General features: G+C 38.9%; 1 protein-coding gene across 5 annotated transcripts in view; it reads right to left on the bottom strand.

The window, feature by feature from the left end:
• Positions 1-19,060, bottom strand: part of SYTL2 (synaptotagmin like 2) — a 53,411-nt gene that overhangs the window by 18,913 nt on the left and 15,438 nt on the right. For all 5 annotated transcript variants that reach the window (XM_063394404.1, XM_063394403.1, XM_063394405.1 and 2 more), the window contains 5 exons: positions 10,896-11,044; positions 8,731-8,866; positions 2,718-2,790; positions 2,076-2,175; positions 162-1,043 (listed from right to left, as the gene is read on the bottom strand). In XM_063394404.1, coding sequence (XP_063250474.1) covers positions 162-1,043; positions 2,076-2,175; positions 2,718-2,790; positions 8,731-8,866; positions 10,896-11,044 — 1,340 coding nt within the window. The remainder of the gene's footprint in view (positions 1-161; positions 1,044-2,075; positions 2,176-2,717; positions 2,791-8,730; positions 8,867-10,895; positions 11,045-19,060) is intronic.

The following is a 19,060-nucleotide window of genomic DNA, read 5'->3' as shown; positions in this document are numbered from 1 at the left end:
ATAAGAAAATTTATTTAATTCTGCAGTAGCACATTCCTGCAGTAGCATATTCCTCCTACTTCTGTTTCCTAGTTGTTAATTGTTAGCTATAAGTGATCCACATTAATGGATATGTGTTATATCCTATCTCATTCCACTCTTCACTTCTATTAGACTCTTACCAGTCAAGTTTTTGTGTGACTCTGATTCATGGCTCAAGATCTGGTTGGATTTTTTTTCATGTGTCTCATCAACACTCTGTTCGTTATTGCTGTTTGACAGGATATTGCTGGAGGTCTTCTGTGGAGTTTCAAGTTTCTTGGGAGTAACTGTATTTGTCTGGAAGCTTTCACTAACTGGGAAGACTGATCTGTTACTGTCACAAGGGCTGGATGCAGATGTGTCTTCTTGTAAGCCATCTATTGTTTTCATTTGTAAACTTGATGAATAGGTTCCCAAAGGCTTTCCAGCAGAAATTTGCTTATCCCCAAGTGAATCCGACTGAACAGAATAATTTCCATTATTTTTCTTTTTGTCAGGTTTTAAGATATCACGCTCCCCTTTTTCTTTACCATGATGTAGCTGTGGGCTTTGCAGAGGTTTTCCTTTACCTGAGCCAGATGAAAACCTCACTTGTTTCAGTTTTTCCAGTGAATTTTGGGTGGAGTCTTCTGCTTCTTCCGTAAGAGAGTTCTTCTCACCTTCTCCTTCAAAAATAGTTGCAGTAGCAAGACCATTCCTTTTCTGGACATCCAACATCTGACTGCCCCGAACTTCTGAGTCAGTGGAACTTGAGCTTGAGCTGCGCTTCAGAATGCCCCTGGGTGGGGTTCCAGTGCCATTAATCCTCTCGGTCTGCTTGGGTGGTTTGGGAACAAGGTCTTCTCTTTGTGACACAGAATCTGCTGCTTTCTGAATCAGCTTCCTGGCTTTTGGGACAGGACGCTTAACTAGCTCCTTCTGTGATTCATCAGTAAGTTCTACAGAAGGCTTCTCAGGTTTATCTGTCCCATCATTTTGTAAGTTTGATTTAGGTGGGCTGTCTTCTGAGAGTGACCAAATTTCTGTAAGACATAGAAGAGCTCATGAGTTTATGTGAGATGTGCCAGAAAAAACAGAAAGACATGACAGTGCAGATCTAAAATGCACTAATTATGCTGGTTTATCAAAAAAAACTGCAGCAAAAGCACAGCCAGTAATTTTACATAGGTGTTGATTTCATTTTATGTAATAGAAACTTCTAGCAAATTAAAAGCTTGCAGTTATTTCTTATTTTAGAAACATTAACTATTTGATGATACCAAAGAAAGCACACCAAGTTTTTTTATCAGCGTTATTCCTGCATGGGACGAAGTTTGCAGGGAAAGGCAGCTTTTGAATACACATACACCTCTTCAGTGTCAGAATGTAAACAGCAACCTACAAAAATGGAAACTGGCTGTTTCCACAGTCATAAGGAACAAGGCAAATGCAGAAATAATCTCCTGGTAGGGAGATGAAGGGTTTTTTATTCCTACTATGCAAATCTTTCCTTTTTCTGTTAGCATGCTTCACAACAGAGACAGGAGAGTAATAGCCACGTATGACTCTCAATTACAACTTCAAATGCCTGTATTGTGATATATAATCACTCATCAGCTTGCTTGCAGAAAATACTGCTGGAAAGGGAGGATAATAAACAGGACTAAGGAAACAAAGGAGAAAAGTACAGACCAAAATGAGCTAGGCTGCTTCTGTCAAGCTAATTAGCAGCAATGACTGGAAGGTCATAAAGACAGCTATGTGAAATTCAAGGAAATTTCACTGCCCTCTTGTCAGCAGTTCAGGACAAGCAGCCCCCTCAGATGGAGTGCTTAGTACTGATTAAAACTGTGAGTAAAAGAAAGGAAGCAAAATCCATTTACTCATGTCTACAGCCATTTCCTGAGGATATTCATGTGCTTCAGATGAAGTTTGAAATAAGCTAGTTGACAACTCCCTATAGTTAAGGCAAAAAAAGGTTTTGATCTCTTTCAGAAAGAAGAAATGAAAGTAAAAATAATTTCCATATAAAGCTACAGGAAATTCACAGTCATCTGCTAAACAAGCACATTTACCCTTCTTTGATAGCTGAGGTACAATGGCTGGTCTGTCTTCTGATTCCCCATTGTTCAAGTTATCATCTGATGCAATGGAATTAAATGGATTTCTCCTTTGCTAAAAAAGGAACAAACATTACTGTTGCAGTCAAATTCTTACATCACAAAATAGAAAAAAGTGCAGTGATTTCCTCTTCCCCACTAATTTATCAGCAAAGAGTCTGAAGGCATACCTCTTAAATTGGACACATGACAAAAAACCTAAACAATATGAACAGGAAACTATCAGAAGTGTTGGTGATAACCTCATCTTGTTCTTTTGGACTCACCAACAGAGATCAGCCACCACTTAGAGACACTTGACAATTCCAAGTTCTTACAAGTTAAATAATTTTATCTCTAATTCTGTGATAGTAGAACAGAGCAGGCCAATCACTTTCAGTAGCTGAACAGATTGAAAATAATGTCAAGAAAAAACAGCCACCCATTATAGGCATAGCAGCACTTTAGTGCTAAATCTTTAGTGGCTCTCACTACCTCCCTCCAAAACAAAACAATCTCTTTTTTTTTTTTTACAAATTGTTATCTTTCCTCCTCAAAGCTTTACTTATGTTTACCACTGAAGCAATTAACTTCCACCATATTCAGTATCAGTCGTACCCTTACTGATGAGACTGCTGCCTTCACAGGTCTTTCCTCTGGTCTGTTTAACACAGGGGTTACTTCTTTAGAACTGTAAAGGAAAGTCATATAACAATTTCAGCAAACAGGACATTACTTTAGGCCCTTTTGAAAAAGAAAAACCAAGATCCACTTATACATAAACAAACACTTGGCACCTGAGTTTCTCTATTTAGCCTGTTCTCATCAGATTTAGAAGAAAAGATTCTCATTCCTGTAGCAAAGGGGATACTCTTGCTGCTTTGTTTCCTTGCAAAAATGTATTTAGTTGTTAAAAAAATCAATACAACTTCTGCTTGGCATGACAGAAACTATATTTTTGATACATTTTAGATGTCTGAGCAAGCTTCCTAAAAATAAACAGAAATATATCTTTTATATTTACTATAAATACAGTAAATATAGCTACTCTCCAAACAAATCAGTGTTGCCATCTCCATCCTTGTCCTACACTTGTACTTTTAGGACTGAATCAAACTAGAGGAAAATGTCAAAATTTGATTAAAACCAGAGTTATGCAGAGTGTCAAAGTCAGGAAAAACAGAGGAACTCCATCACCACTATAGTAAAGATGTGACATGTCACAGATGACAATGCATCCCTTCAGAGGTACAGTTTATAAGCTATGCTTTCAACTGAGATGTATAAATCTTTCTATTGATAGCACAAGTGAAGTAAATTATTTCTTGTGATAATAAGTATAGCCCAGATATGGAGAAATTGAAATAGCTAGAAGAGACAGATTCCATATTATCCCAAGAAATATTTCAGCTACTTGCAGAATGATGCAAGGGGTTTTTTTCCCTATCAGATTTTTACTATTTCAGTTTACCTAAACATCTAATATATGAAAAAGTATTTGGGTTTTGAAGATGGAAGTTAGACATGGATTTCAGTATGGTCTTCTCATAACAAACATATTCAGTATCCTAATTTTATATGGAAAACACTGACATTAACCAAGATGCACACTTATGATTTTGGGGGAACAGTATGAAGCAGAAAAAGATTATATTTCCAGATCGGAAATATATCTCAGGCTAGGAAGGAAAGCAACTCCTATGATTTTTCCAATATAGATGTAATAAAGAGATTCTAAAATGGAATATTTCTTTGCTCAATGATCTTTGTTATGTGTGAAAAGGCTTAAGGGTTTTAAGTAGAAGAGCCACAAGGTGTCTCAGGAGAGAAACAGCATCCACCTGTCATCAAATTCCAGATTCATCTCCTTGAATTGACAATTATCTCTCCAGTCTGATAATCGGTACCAGTCTGCCTTCCTGAGGGGAGGACAACTTTCCCACCTTCTTCAGGATGCATAGTTAAGCTCAAAGTTTAGGGGAGCAAAAAACCCCAAAATAAATACACCACCATGCATAGGGGGTTAAGGTATGAGCTGATCTTATAATGGAACCTATCTCAGGGGTGAAAAAATAACTGTTCTTACGTTTTTGTAAGACAGTAATTTCTGTGGCCTCTTATACGCACACACCAGATTATTAACAGGTTGCTAATGTTCTATTATTTGCTGATCCCAAGTAAGAAAAAAATTCTGGTTCTCTAAATGTTGCAGCTAAATGTTGCAACTTCTAGTTTCTTTTCCAAAATATCCTTTCACATTACAGTTGTTAACCTTAGTTCTAATATATATTTTAAGTGTGAAAATAGACATACATATTAAAGAAACTACAGAAAATGGAGTTTGTGCTCTTGCTTTTATAAAGCACTTGTGTTTTTGTTTTTGAGAGCACCACACCTGTATGCTCCTGTATTTTGTGTCTTCTCTGCACCATCTATTACAGAACAGGATAATCATGATTTTAAGGTCTAGGTCCGAAATACTCCAACCTCTCACTCAATTTAAGCAATGAAAATACTGTTAAGCACCCTGGGCTGCAAGAAACTGGTAAGATATTCTTCAGTGCAGTTTTTATAGGTGGAGATAATTTTGTGTGTGTGTTCAATGAAATATAATCTCACAATCTTTAATGCAATGCTTCTTCGGATTTACCAGAGAATAATTAAAGATTATGAACTTGGCATTACATACGGAAAACCCTGGTCTAAATAAAGCAAAGCAGAGAAGAAACAACAGCCAGGCTCCTATAACTAAGTTTTACAACAAAGGCTCTGAAAATGAGTTTACCCATATAGATAAGAAAACTGAACAAACAGTTCCCAGATATGCTGCATTCACAAGGCTAATCTAAAAGTGTATAAGGCCAAACTGATAGATTAAAAAATATTTCTAAAATCCTGCACTTCAACTTGGAAAAATTATGTACCCAAAACCACAGTGAAGGCCCAAGTCCTATACAAACTGAGGCAACAAGGCAAAGGCAGGAGCAAAGCTGGAGAAAGGGGTTATAGATTTGCAGGCATTGCCAATACGTGGGTTTTAAAAGTCAGGGCTTTTGTACAAGTTGTCCACTTGCTGAACTCCAGGACTCCCACTTGCCACCTGTTCAATGTTGATCAAGAACACTTTGTGTAGCTTAGGGAAGAAAACAACCTACAAATCTTAATTTGAAAGACAACCCTCCTTTTTTGAGATTCATCTTATAGACAGATGGCATCACTGGACAGAGGTAATATTGACAGTGTGACTCATCTTTGAAAACTCATTCTGTTCAAGGCTACACCTTCAAAGATACTTCACACACCTGGCCTGTAAAGGCTTTGGTATGCAAGAAAATTATCACAATGATATAACACTCAAGAAAGAAATAATTCATAGCTTCATTATGGACTTTAGATATTTGGGGTGTGGAGATAAGGGTCACTGCTAATTTTAATTATATTGTTGCTCCACCTAATATAGGTGCACCCTGATTCATTAGTAGTTGAACTGGCCCCAATGTTGGATTTTATCCTTATCAGTTTCCAAACAGATCTACCAGAACTGAACTTTCTTTACACTCAGCAAGAATTGTTTGCTTTAAGAACAGGATCCAGAACAAAAGTACTGCAAGTAATTTGTTATCACATAGCTTCTGGACCCAATCCTCAGGTTAGCAGCTGTGTACTTTATGCAAAGCCTGCAAGTCAGTGCTGGCCTGAGGCACACTCTTAGAGAAAGAAGGGGAAAAAAAAGCCAACCCCAAACCAGAAAAATCCCATAAACCTCACAACATCCACAAACTTATTCTTAAAGCAGCACTTTTAAATGCTTTAAAAGTTCAAGTGCTTGAACTGCAGGTAGCATTTGGACACTGTAAGCCATGAACTGCATTTAATGCAATCCCAAATTCTAGAATGAACTCTGGTTCATCGTCTTAGCTGTGTTAAGACTATTGCATTGTATGAGGAAGAGCCCATTAATTCCTTGTGGCTCCACTATCTTAGCAGCCAAATTAAATGTTTGTAGACCTTCCCTTCGCATCCCAGTGACTGGAGTTACTGCTTTTGCACCATTGTGTTTTCTTCTGCCATTAGAGACAGGTCCACAGTTATGCCAGGCCAGTCTCTTTCAAATTCCAGTATCAGGAGAACAGAAAGGACGAGTATTTCATAAGCATATGGTGCCTCCTGCAATTTCTCACATGCAACATTGTGTAGACTAACCTCAGTTATAGTGAACTAAGCCCATGCTGAAATCATTAGCAATGAATTTCAGTCCTGCCACATTTGCTTGCCGTAGGTTTTGACATTTTAGAAACAAATTATCTGAGGCATTTAATCAAGTTATTAATGCAAAGTCAGTGTAAGCATCCAGCCTACATATGATAAATCACTTGCTAATGTCCATTTCCAACTGCCTCATAAATCACTGGACTGTGTGAGCTTGCTTTAGAGAGAAGATCTTGAGCTACTGAGGAAAGTACAAGTACACACGAACAAGGCATGGAGGCTGATTAAATTCCGGTGCAACTTGGAGCAAAAGGCAGGAGAGAGTGCTGGAAAATAATTATCAAGCTCTGCATGAAATAGTCATCAAATCACTTCAAGCTGAAGACCATGATCAAGTTGGTCTCATTTAAAAAAAAAGTCTACATATTCTTAAACCTTGCTATGTTATGTATTTTTGAAGAGGCTGCCCTGACATATTATAAAATCTATTATACCTTATCAATCACACATAGTTTGTGGAGAATTGTAATTATAAGAATAGTGTTATAAGGCTATACTTCTTTAAAAGTATCATCACCTTTTCTTAATGTGCAATATTCTAAAAGATATATTAAACATCAACATGTCTCCTGCTGTTCTTAAAGAAAGAACTTCATAGCAATCCCCCAAATGTAAAAGCCACTTTTAGTAGCAACTAACCCTGTCAGCACATCAGTTAACTTGAGCTGGGAGGGGAAACAGAGCTCTGTCTTGTGATAAGCAACCTTTATCATCCATTTTGGACAACTTAATTTTTGGAGAGTCTATAACAAAGCAGTTTATTTGACCTTTTTCAGCACAATTTCAGATGTGGTCAAAACAAACACCTTTATCATCCATTTTGGACAACTTAATTTTTGGAGAGTCTATAACAAAGCAGTTTATTTGACCTTTTTCAGCACAATTTCAGATGTGGTCAAAACAAACACCTCTGTGTTCACTGATAGTGATAAAATGTAAGAAAGACAGTAACACAAGGCAGAGTTGCTGAGACTCACACCAACCTTTGCAGCCATTCACCATGAATGTGTGTGCCCAGACTGCAGACCATGAAAGTGAAAGGTTCAATTGCTACTAGGTATTGTATAAATGCATAGTAGGAGAAGCCTGACTGCAAAGAAAAAACAGATGATGTACAGAGAAGGACTTAGACAAGAAAGAGACAGGTTACAGAGCTGATCAATGGCACAGCCAGAAGTAAAACAGTTCCTAAGAAGTAACTCTGGCTCTTACCTCACCCTGTTCACTATAAGCACAAACAGTGCCTATCTGGGTTACACCCTAGCTCTTGTTTCCTCCGTGTGTTGAGGAATCTGGCCACTTTAAGATATTTCACTCTTACCTCCTCTGACTCCGGCTGCTTCAGCACTTTCCTTCTCAAATGTAGGCTTTTTGGAAGTTTTTAACATAGCCAGTGAATTACATGTAATTATTTTAAAAAGAAGACATGCCTGTTTCAGAAATCAACTCAGGCTATTTCGAAGCAAAACAAAGCTGTTTGGGATGTTTACAGACTTGAGACTAAGTGATTTAATATGAAATCCTTTTTAGTTCAGAAACTACTCATCATCCAGCCCTCCTGACAACTGTAGTAATTCAGTATGACTGTCTTATTTTACTCTGAAAGGAAGCTTCTCCATTCCAGAAAGACATTTACTTTTCTTGGCTGAATATGACTGATTTTCTGCAGCAAGCTAAAGATTCTAGTTCTTTCCACCTGAAGTATGTTTGGTCATCTTAAAAAGTCTCAGAGGTCTTAAACTGTGCGCCCAATAATTTGGAAAATTCTAAACAGCAATTTCTTAGTCTCTAGTTCTTCATGTGACACAAAGTGTTCAAAACATGTGGATGTGGCACTTAGGAATGTGGTTTAGTGGTGGCCTTGGCAGTGCTGGGTTAACTGTTGGACTTGATGATCTTACTGGTTTTTCTAATCTCAATGCTGTAATCCAAGTTTAAAATTCAGGCTGAATTGATAGAATGTTTTCAGTAAACAATTGAATGAAGAGATGCAGAGGTTGTGGTCCCCCAATTACTGACGGCAGAGGACTGATCCTGTCTAGTCATTCTAACTAGAAAATCCAGGTCCCAAGGAACCAAAATAAATTGTGACATGAGAACCATGTGTGGGACCATTCTACGCTTGATTGTCACCTTTTTCTGAGAAAGGCAAGCTGAACATTGTTAATTATTCTATATTCAAATGCAGAACAATACATGGCTATGTGTCTGTCACATGCACAGATTTCTTCTGCAATTCTGAGGGAACATTTGGTGACCTCTGAGATATGAGACAAGTACAATATTTTGGGTGGAACTTAAAGCTCCCAAGTTTCACTAGTCCATATATGAACATTCTAGGAGTGATAAACAGACAGCTTACCTCAAACTAGTTTTCTGCTGTTCTTCCTCTTGATGTTCCACAATGCCGTGCAGATCAGGTGGCACGAAGACTTCTTTATTAACATTGTTCACCCAGCTGATCTTTGCTTTGCTTGTTTTGTTCTGAGCCACTTCAGCTAAAACATGAAGCAAGAATATTGCTGTTTCCCACAGGTTCCTGCAGGATTTCTTAAGCAAGAACTACAAGTATTTGCATTTAAGCCTACAGCTATTTCTAAAGCCCACTATACTTGAATTGTTTTCAGAATCCGGTGCCTTCTAAAGGTGTCAAATACTGTACTGAATACTTCATTCTGCTATACCAGATATACTTGGTTTAAACCTTAAAGTGATTCTAAATGGAGGAGTTTTCTACAGGAACCCTCATAAAGACTGATCCTGCAGTTCTTGAAGTTAGACAAATACTGAAAGTTCATCCTCAGTGTCCTGAGGAAGCAAAAATTATTAAACCATGGGAAACTGAAAATATGTTGAAATCCAGTCAACTATTCCCATCCTAAGCAGTAAGCTGGAAGTTGGTCATAACTCCCTTAGGCAAGTGGCTAATCCTTTATGGACAGAATTACCACAAGATGTTAAAAAGGTAATATAAAAAACCCCAAACAAACAAAAAGCCCCACCTCACACAGCAAATGCAAATACATTTGCATTTCTTTTTAGGGTGGGACAAAATCCTATTCTGATAATTCCTTTCAGAGCAAAAATATTCCATTATTTCCTCTAATGCTTTTTCCACTTCACCAACAGTTTACAAGTGAAGAATGTCGTAGTGTGCAAAAATAAGCAAGATTTTTATTGACACTTTTGCTATCCATAATTGCAAGGGAAAATATCTTGCCATCTCATGAGACATTGAAACCAAGCAATTGTACACAGTTCTGAATGTACCAACATATCCCTTTGTTTAAGTAATAATATTGGGATTAATTAACTTTCCTTTAAGATACCAGTTACTGTGAAATTTAGCTAGAGTTTTACAGCTAATTTTCACAACCTTCGAGCACAAAACCAGCCAAAATTAAAAACACACCACACTAACCATCTATGGGTTTTTTCTGCATTCTTTTCTGTTTCAAGCCTTTTGTTTTTAACTTAAAAACTCAAAGCAGTAACCTCCAACTGACTAAAGGGACATTATTCAAACTCATCTCTCAAAATACAGAAATCGAGAAGGTGCAATAATACAGGGTTAGAGAGAGGAAAACAAGGTTAACTTGTAGTTACAAAACCCATAGAAAGCAACAAACTGTAGTCCAGTCTCAGTATGGAGGAAAGTACCTTACTTGCTTCACCTAGTACATAGCAAAATCCCTTGACAGAACTAAAAAACCAAAATAGTACAAGTATCAGTACAATCTGATAAGAATAATGTAAGTCTTGCCCTTCTAAATCAAAAGGACTTAGTAGACCTTGAGGAAGTTAAAAGGGGATGTACATCAGTTTCACTAAGAAAACAAATCACTTTCCATACCAAGAATGATAATATAGACCAGGACACTTTAGATTAAAAGTCAGATGCTGAGAGATTTATAATGGGGGTCTATGAAATCCTGGCTAATATATAACATGTTTTTGTGAATACAGATTGACTGCTCACTCCCTCCCTCCAAGGGATAAAGTTAACAGTGACCAGGGCACCCACAATGGCATGGGGATTCTGGCTGCACTTAAAGTTCACCTGGACACAGAATGCCAGTTCCAGCTGCCAGAGCTTTCAGCACATATACTTCAGTTAGTTCTAACCACTATCTCCACCTTCTGATGCCTGCCATTAAGCCTCAAAGGTCTCAGACCAAGTTCCAAAATCTTGGAAATTCATGTTAAAGAGCAATTTCCTCAGTCTTGAATTCTTTCATGTTCCTGAATGACTCCCAGGGCCTCAGAAATGGAAATGAGAATGGGTCTAGGAGTGCAGAGAGCTTTTAATCCTACACATAAACATGTCAGTCCCTTCCCTGAGCAGTCACCAGTCTTCAATATTCAGCACTGTGGAAGAGGAAAGCTTACACAGTAAATTAAATGGCAAATCTCTTTTTTGCATCACTTTCCACTTGTAGAGACACCAGTATTTCACAGACAACATTGCCTGAGGTTAGCAAAGTAAGAGGCAGCCTTTCCAAAACAAAGAACAAACCGAATGCTTACCGATGGTGGCAGGCTTCCTGCGCATGGAAGCTCTGATAATATCTGCTCCATGGATCTTATCCCTGTGCCTCTTCGACTTGGCCTCATAAAACCACTGCCCACTCATATTCTTTAGCTGAACACGGTCTTTGACTTTTTCTGGTAAATGTCTGAGGAAGAGGAAAATGGATACATGAGATATAAACACACTTCACATATTTACCTATGTGAACAGAAAAAAAAGAGTCAGATTTTTTGCTTGCTTGTTTTGTGTTTTGGGGAGCAGGGTTGTGTTTTGTTTGTTGATCATTTTTAACACTGTCTCCACATGTTATTTCCATCTTTTCACTTGTTATGCTTCTTATTTAATTATGGAGGATGACAATGAGCTGGAAAGAGAAGAGCTTCAACCTTATTACTTCAACCTATGCTCTGAGGGTAACTCTTGAAAAAAAAAACAACTTTGCTTTGCACAACTTTGCTGTGATAAACACTCAAGCACTAGAGAAGTCTCCAGTTACTGCAGATCTTCACTTCCTGCCTTCAAAGGCCAGTTTTCCAAGATTAAAATTGAGATAAGCTAGTAGAACAGCATAAAAAGTCTCTAGCAAAATTAAGAGCAGAGCTATTTTGGGGCTCAGAAGATGCCTCTTCAGGGTTTTTTTTGGCACTGCTTTTACACACAGAACACACACTCCAAATGTGTACTGGAAGCACGGTGCCATTTTTTGCATAAATTACAAAAAAACCCTTATATTAATACAATGAGTTACAAAGCAAAAGCATCATGTGTAAGAAACAACATCATAGGTTTGTGCCATTTATTTTATTAATCTACATATATCAATCATGTGAACTGCAGCCATTTTAAAAACTGGGAGACAAATTTTTAACAAATTGTTTTCAGGCTTCAGGGTTTTCCTGCTTTTATGAGGCATGCTTTAACAGAATAAATAGTTGCTGTGGGCAATTTGAGAGGTTGGTTTTTTCCTTGTTACGCATGTAACATATTAGGCATATGCTTACACATGGCCTGGACTAACCTGCAGATCAGGGAAGTTACCACACAGATTTAGAGAGCACTTAAACAAAAAAAAAGGTCAAGTCATGCTTCATCTTCCTTCTCCATTTATGTCCTTTCTATCAGATAAATAAGCTAACAACAGAGCCCAAGGGAGAAATCAAATCAGATCCATTTACTGAGACTTGAAGGCTAAGCATAGTCCCCACTGCTGTGGAATGGTGCTGTCTTACAGAGGCCTGATGGACAATCATGAATAGGTTGGGAGGGACCTTTAAAGATCATCTAGCCCAGCCCCAAGGAAGTTCAGCAGAGTATGATATTTCTCATGGCTTTAGGGGATGGATCTTCTGGTGCAATCCATTAACTCTGATGACAGCCCCCTTATCATAGGTTGCAGATTTGACTGTCATGTACAGATAGTCATTCTCAGCAGAGAAAGGACACTGAGCCAGTCCCAGCCCTCACACTGAGATAGACAGACCATTTTCATCTGACATTCAACTTCTCTTTCATCTTTGTATGGTCAGATATGAAAAGCCTTATTTGAATGCATCAGCTACATTAGAATTTAAATACTTAGAACTTCATTTTGAAAGTACTGTCAGAAATCAGTCCCTCCTAGGGGTGCCTCAAACCTACTACATACAGTTTAGGCTGTCAAATGTTGAGGTCACCATTGGCATTTTTAACTCCAAGATTCAACAGTCCATAGTATCACTGGGTCATTTAAAATGTCTCCCTCCCTCTGTGCTTCTCTAAGGGAGAAAATATGTACCTTCCCTAAACAGGTATTCTAAGTTGAAGCAGGAACACAGCAGTAGCTTCCGTTTGTCCTCCAGCAAATATATTACTCAGTTTATAAATGCAGCCAGCAAGAAGAATAGAAATGTAGAACACACAAATTTTTACACGGGTGACTGCTTCTCCCTTTCACCTTCTTTCACACGTGTTATTTGTTTTCTCAGAAGTGATGCCCCTTAGGGCTAGGGACTGGCTTTTCAGCTGTTTGCACAGCCTGCAGGGCAGCAGAATGCAGTAAGTGCTCTGGGACAGTATGACAACATATGCCAAGGGAGGTTCTCTAGCAGGAGGGTGCTGAGTCACAGGACAAGTATTCAATGTCCTCACCCTGTTTGATTCAATCCTTTCACTCCAGACACCCAGGCTCACCCCTCTCCCCTTGGTATTCAGCCACTGAAACTGGGGTGTGGTTGGAAACCTTTACAAGTCAGCTGGGAGCAGAGGAAGCTCAGCTGGGCTGTGGAAAGGGACAGGATCCCAGGCCTCTCAGCTGTTGCAGCCTGCTAACCTGCCTGCAGGACTCTCAGATCTGTGGCCAGTTAACATGACCAGACAGAGACAGAGGCATGGATTTGTCATAGCTCTAGACTCAGTCAATGTCACCCGGCCAATGCAGCTCTCATTCTGTCTGGAAGTGAAAGTCAAGCACTCTGCTCCCACCTCTGCTTGCTGCCTATGAGATTTAGTGTACCTTAACCAGCTCAACTGGCCCTCTAGACTTTGGGAATTAATTAATTACGTTTGCTAACAAAGGTATAAATGTGCTCTCAATTTACACAGCACTTCCTTTACAATGGCCTGCCTGCCTGATAGGGTTTGTGTGGTGAAAACTGTCAGATGCTCACAGCAGATGACTTACAACAGACTTTTACTATCTCATCTTGGCTTACTCATCTTTTCAAGAGAGGTGTTAAGCCTGTCAGTCCCTTTTTTTTTGATAACTAAGAGCAATGTAAGTATTAAAGCTATTTCCAGGCATTCTCCAGCCACAACTAAACAGATTTCGATTATCAGAAAGACAATCAGTTCTAGGTCTTGACAACAAAAATGTTTTTAAGCCTCCTGTGCTCACGAATACATCATAGACTTGTAATGCCCACAGCTGTTTTTGCAACAAATGGGAATTTTTACAGTGTTACTTGAATTCTTAGGATTTGCTAGGAGAAGGTCTTAGCAGTTAACACCAAACTCCCTGCACTATGATGGCCTGTTTGACTGCTAGAAATTAGAGAGAGATTGAGGTTTACCTCAAAAGGAACTGTGGAGAATAAGACTGCAGCTACATCAGCCTCTCACCAAACCACAGCAGCACTAGAAGCCAACAACTGATTCTACACCAGCTCCCCAGTTAACAAAGAGGCTGCCATTAAATTTTCTCTTGGTGACCAAAGAACTAGTTAGTAGACACCCAGATTGAGAATCAGATTGCAGGCTAAATTGCCAAGTTTGCAATTAGGAGAAAATGCAGCAAGAGCTTTATATATGATGCAATTATGTATTCTGCAGTCCCTCTGTGCTCTGTTAAAATGCCAGTTAGCTTATGTTCCAGTTTTTCAAAGGGAAACAGCCTAAAATTATAATGAGTCTAGTGCTCATTTCTCCTATAGGAACTTTAAACTCAAGAAAGTAAAGGTACATAGTTAAAAGGAAATGTAAAAGAGGATTTTGGACTGAATAAGACTGACTTCCCATTATTTAATATGATGTTTCCACTATGCTAAGGTGAAACATGTTTTACGGCAAGATGGAAACTTTGTCATCTCCCCTAGGGCAGTAAGTGCATGCAGATTCTACTGAACAGGAATACAAACCAGCTGTCCATCACTCTGCAGGCAAACAGAAAATCTATGCATGGATTAATTCGGTTGTTCCTCTCCACCTCTGGAACATCTTACAATGCCAGATCATATGGTATCACTGTAAGGCAGGAAATCTTCTCTGATATAATCAGCCCCTGTCAACCTTCTTATCACCAAATCCAGAATGGTTTATCCTGTGCTTTGTAGCCTACTGTAATAGGTCATTGCATGAGCAAAGAGCTAACAACTCATCCCTGTTTTTGAAAAAATAATATCTAGCATTACTAAAATTTTTCATCTACACCTCCTCAGTGTCTCAATTCCCTCCCTCGCACCTGCCTTACTCATAGTCAACATTACAAGCCACCATAGAATTTTTACAAGAGGTGACTATTGACACCTTAATACCTTACTTGATTTCCTTATACCTCAACTGAGAGCTTAAGCTGAGCTTTTCAGACAAGAGAATCTGTGTGATGCCAGCATATTCTGGGACTCCTTGTGATAAATGAAGGAGAGTTTAGATCAAGGTCTGTGTTTGTCTCAAAGACAGATTCATTATTGTCTCACACATCCTAATCTGAATATATGGAAAAAGCACCCTAGAGTCCAATAGCAAAATAAAGCCTTTAAAAATCCTGATATCATCACATCTTGTCTACAAATTAACTTTAAAAGCCTCCCTTCAGCCAATGGAATACCAAATAAGTAGAGAAGTTGAAAGGAAAGGGAATTATGATGAATTTTATCTCAATTCTATTTGCTACAAACATAACAACAGACTGCAAACCAACAAAAAGATAAAGGATTTAGGTTCTTAGGGTCACTTTCTGAACACAGACAAGACATACTTTTTGTAGTATCACTCATGGAAGAACAGGAATAAAATGATATTATACCAGGCATTATAAGAGCCAGACTTGTTGATTAGGTTCTTTTTTTCTTCTTTGGTAGGAAGCAACTACAAAAAGTTTACAGGACAAAGCAGTAATTGTTTAAACGTTCTGCCTTGTATAAGCATGCCTCTTTAGTCTGCAAGTATGTATATAAGGTATAGGAAGAAAGTCTGCTCTGACATTTGTTAGAGAGCTACACCCAAAATATTTGTAGGGGGCAGTCCCAAATTGCAAGTAAGCTATCATTTGCATGGTAGCTGCACATGATTGTACAAAACCCTAAAAACAAAAAAAATCCCATCATTTATTATTTAATTGGTTTAAACAATAGAGTAATATAATTTCAAACTGTTTGAGGGCTATACTAGAAAGAACAAAGCAGACCTATGGGGTTATGCAACCTTTCCCCATCCCTGTCATCACAACTCCTCATAAGCAACACCTCTAATTCTTGCTTTTGGGGTCTCTCTATACAGCAAGATTTCTGATAGTTAGAAGTAGGTGGATACATGAAAAAGCAAGCCCATTCTGTTCGTAGTAATGCACGTTCTTCCATTTTATGCTTACTCAGAAGTCTGTGTGTATTAAGTCTACTAACAATACCCTGATGAATAAATCTCAGGTATCATCTTGCTTTTGGGTCCTTGGAGAAGGCTGTAGTCAGCACAAGTCTTGATGGCAAGACAAAGACTCGACATTCTCTCTCAAGTCAGAGCGAAGACAGATACATCCAAGCCTGGAGCATCAGAATGAATGAATGAGTGACATGCTCAGAGGTGAGAAAAGTCAATTGATTTTGCAGAGAAAAAAAACATGAAGCTCTGCTGCCCACTGAAATACGGTCTCCATCAGAATCTGGAACCAAAACTATGATGCTGTGACCATACACCTTTGGTGTTAGAGCCTGCCTGCACAGCAGCATAGGGCAACCTGAATAAGGGGTGGAAAGGTTGTTAGAAAATGTGTAACTGGCAGGTTCTGCTCACAGTGTCCCCAGCTCTTCACAAGCTTTAAAAGTAGGCACATAAAGCATAAAACCAGCCCCACCAAATGACACATACAAGCAAATATATACCAGCAAGGACAGCTTTCCTGCTGTGCAAAAAAGGTTGCATGTAGGATTTCAGGTGAACTACAAATCAAGACTAATCTAATCTGAAGACAAAGGTTTCAGTTTGGCACTTAATAATACAGCACATGTGATAAGTCTTACCAAGAAAGTTTTTGAACTATAAGGAAAACCTTGCCTGTGGAGGGAGAACGCAATATACAGGTTAAAATTGTTATTAGTATCTACTTTTTCCCTTCAGTTCATTCTTCTACCCTACAGAATAAGTCCCATCTTCTCTGCCTCACTAGCAGTCCTAATCATCATCTGTCAAACAATTTATCTGCTACTAGTAGACAAAGTAGCAATCAATACTGGGAAGAAAATGTATCAGCTCATTTCTCAGTGTAGCCAATCTCTTACCAAGACCAGTAAGTAAGGTCTCTTCCCTTATCCCACCTGATCAAGATGAAAACAGTCCTAGTTTTCTTACTGGCATTTTACATGGTGGGCTGGGCCCATCCTCCCCACCTTTGTTCTTATGTCAGTTGGCGTTGTTAAGAAGGATAAATAATCACATGAATTAAAGAAAATTCATGTTTAGAGAAAAATATTGATCTATATCCTGAATAGTCAGTGTACTTGGAAAATCATATATGGTGCTAAGCAGTGTCCGTAACAGAGAATTTTTCCAGAAGACATGAGCTTATCCTTTTCTGCCACCACAGGTGTACAAAGAACCTCCTTGCCTCTGTTAAGCATACTCTCAAAACAGTCTCATGTAACAAAAAAATATTTTATGATGATTTTAAGTATGTATTCTGATGTCAGTTATTTTCACATTACAGTAGGAAGTCTGGTTTCCCCAATGCCAGCATTAATCTCGCCGTGACAGCTTACATATACCTCACCTCACAAACAGGCCTTCCTTCTGACAGTCAGTGGTAGAAGGAAAACTGCCTTGGAAGTAACTGGAGAGGATATCTGTTAATACTAGCCAGAGTCAAAATAACATTTACAATAGGCTTTCAACAGGCACACACTCCTAGCAGAATCAGACCCCTGAAGCTTTCTCTCTTTTTGCAATGCCACATCAATTTATCAAAGGGGTTTGGCACACAGCAGTCCCCACCCTCCACACAAACATCTCCACATCAGAACTTCCCCTGTCATTAACCTCCTTCAGCTTACAGGAGGGGCAAACAATCGCAAGCACAGCCCGCAAGGGCACTGCTAGGAGGTTCTGCTGGGAAGGGCTGATGGCCGCAGCAGGGAACCCTGTCACAAAGGTGACCACAACAGCTTTTTGCCGTAGACACCCTGGTGCCTGGGGTCAGCTACTCAAACCACAGAAGAGTCATGCAACCACACTCCACAGCTTCACAGACAAAGATATTTCTGCTCACATTACTGTCTCCAGAAAGGGCTCAAAGTTAATTCTGAACTATGCATCTGTAAAAGCAGTTAGGGTTATGTTGAAGCTACTGCCAGGATATTCAGTTATGTACACAGCCCACTCGTGTTCAATGCTGGAACAGGGCACATCAGAGATTCTTGAACAGGAATGATGACAACAAATCCAAAATAATTAAGTCAGTAATATGCTGAAAAACAGCTTCTAGTCTTGACAAGCTGTCACCTGACTCTTTGTTTTATACCTTTTCCCCATCGCCAGCAGCAGTACCATTGAGTGACCTGCTGCAGCTCCCAGGGTAAGGAAGCAAAGAGAGGCATCTTCTTGCACTAGGAATAAAGAAGCATACAATGCCTTTTACTTCCCTGCATCACACCCTCTTGTCACCTGAGATTTCCTCATCACCCTTCTGCCAATGACAACCTCTTTCCTCTGAGACAAACCTCAGCAGGGGTGAAGGAGGAAGTAGGCATGCTGTGCCAAAGCAGTACCTAAAACTAATCATGCTGATCCAGACCAACAAAAGGAGACAAGATGGGAGAACACCCATTAGAGCCCTCAACAAACCAAGAATTAAAGCAGACTGCCTTAAGGAAGCTGCATGGACCAGCCTAATCAGAGCAGTTTTATTACATTAGCAATACTAGAACTGTTAGCAGGGAAGAGACTGTATCAGGTGATTTGTAAAATTCCACTAGGAAGTGGCTCAAAGAGGATTTTGTCACATTCCCAATTTGTCCACATTCCAAGAACATGGCACAGATTATTAGAACACCTTCAAACCTCAGAATTTCATCTAGAGAGAAAAAAAAATCACATTGAAAGACTTCCATTATATACATACATAAATAACACATTGTCTGATGTTTGTATGATGACAGTTGATCCCAGTTCTTGGAATCTCCCAGCTGTGCAAGGTTATGGAATCCAAATTAAAATACTGCATCTCCTTAGCTGGAGATATAATTCAAGTAGTGTTTTTTCAAGTCATCATAAGAGATGAAAAGCCAGCTCCGTGTGCCACAATTAAGCAGAAAAATCCCTTTCATATATAAACTTCCAGCTTCTCTAAAGTTATAATATTTAGAAACCAGAAGAGACTTTTTATTGTAGCAGCAAACATGCTGATTACAGGCTGCTACAACCTGCAGTCTCTCGCATTTTCCACCACACCCTCCTGAACTAGAATTATAAATGGCAAAAG

Source organism: Prinia subflava, chromosome 3 (genome assembly GCF_021018805.1).
Source record: "Prinia subflava isolate CZ2003 ecotype Zambia chromosome 3, Cam_Psub_1.2, whole genome shotgun sequence".
Classification (NCBI taxonomy): domain Eukaryota; kingdom Metazoa; phylum Chordata; class Aves; order Passeriformes; family Cisticolidae; genus Prinia; species Prinia subflava.
This window is presented reverse-complemented; position numbering and strand designations above follow the sequence as displayed.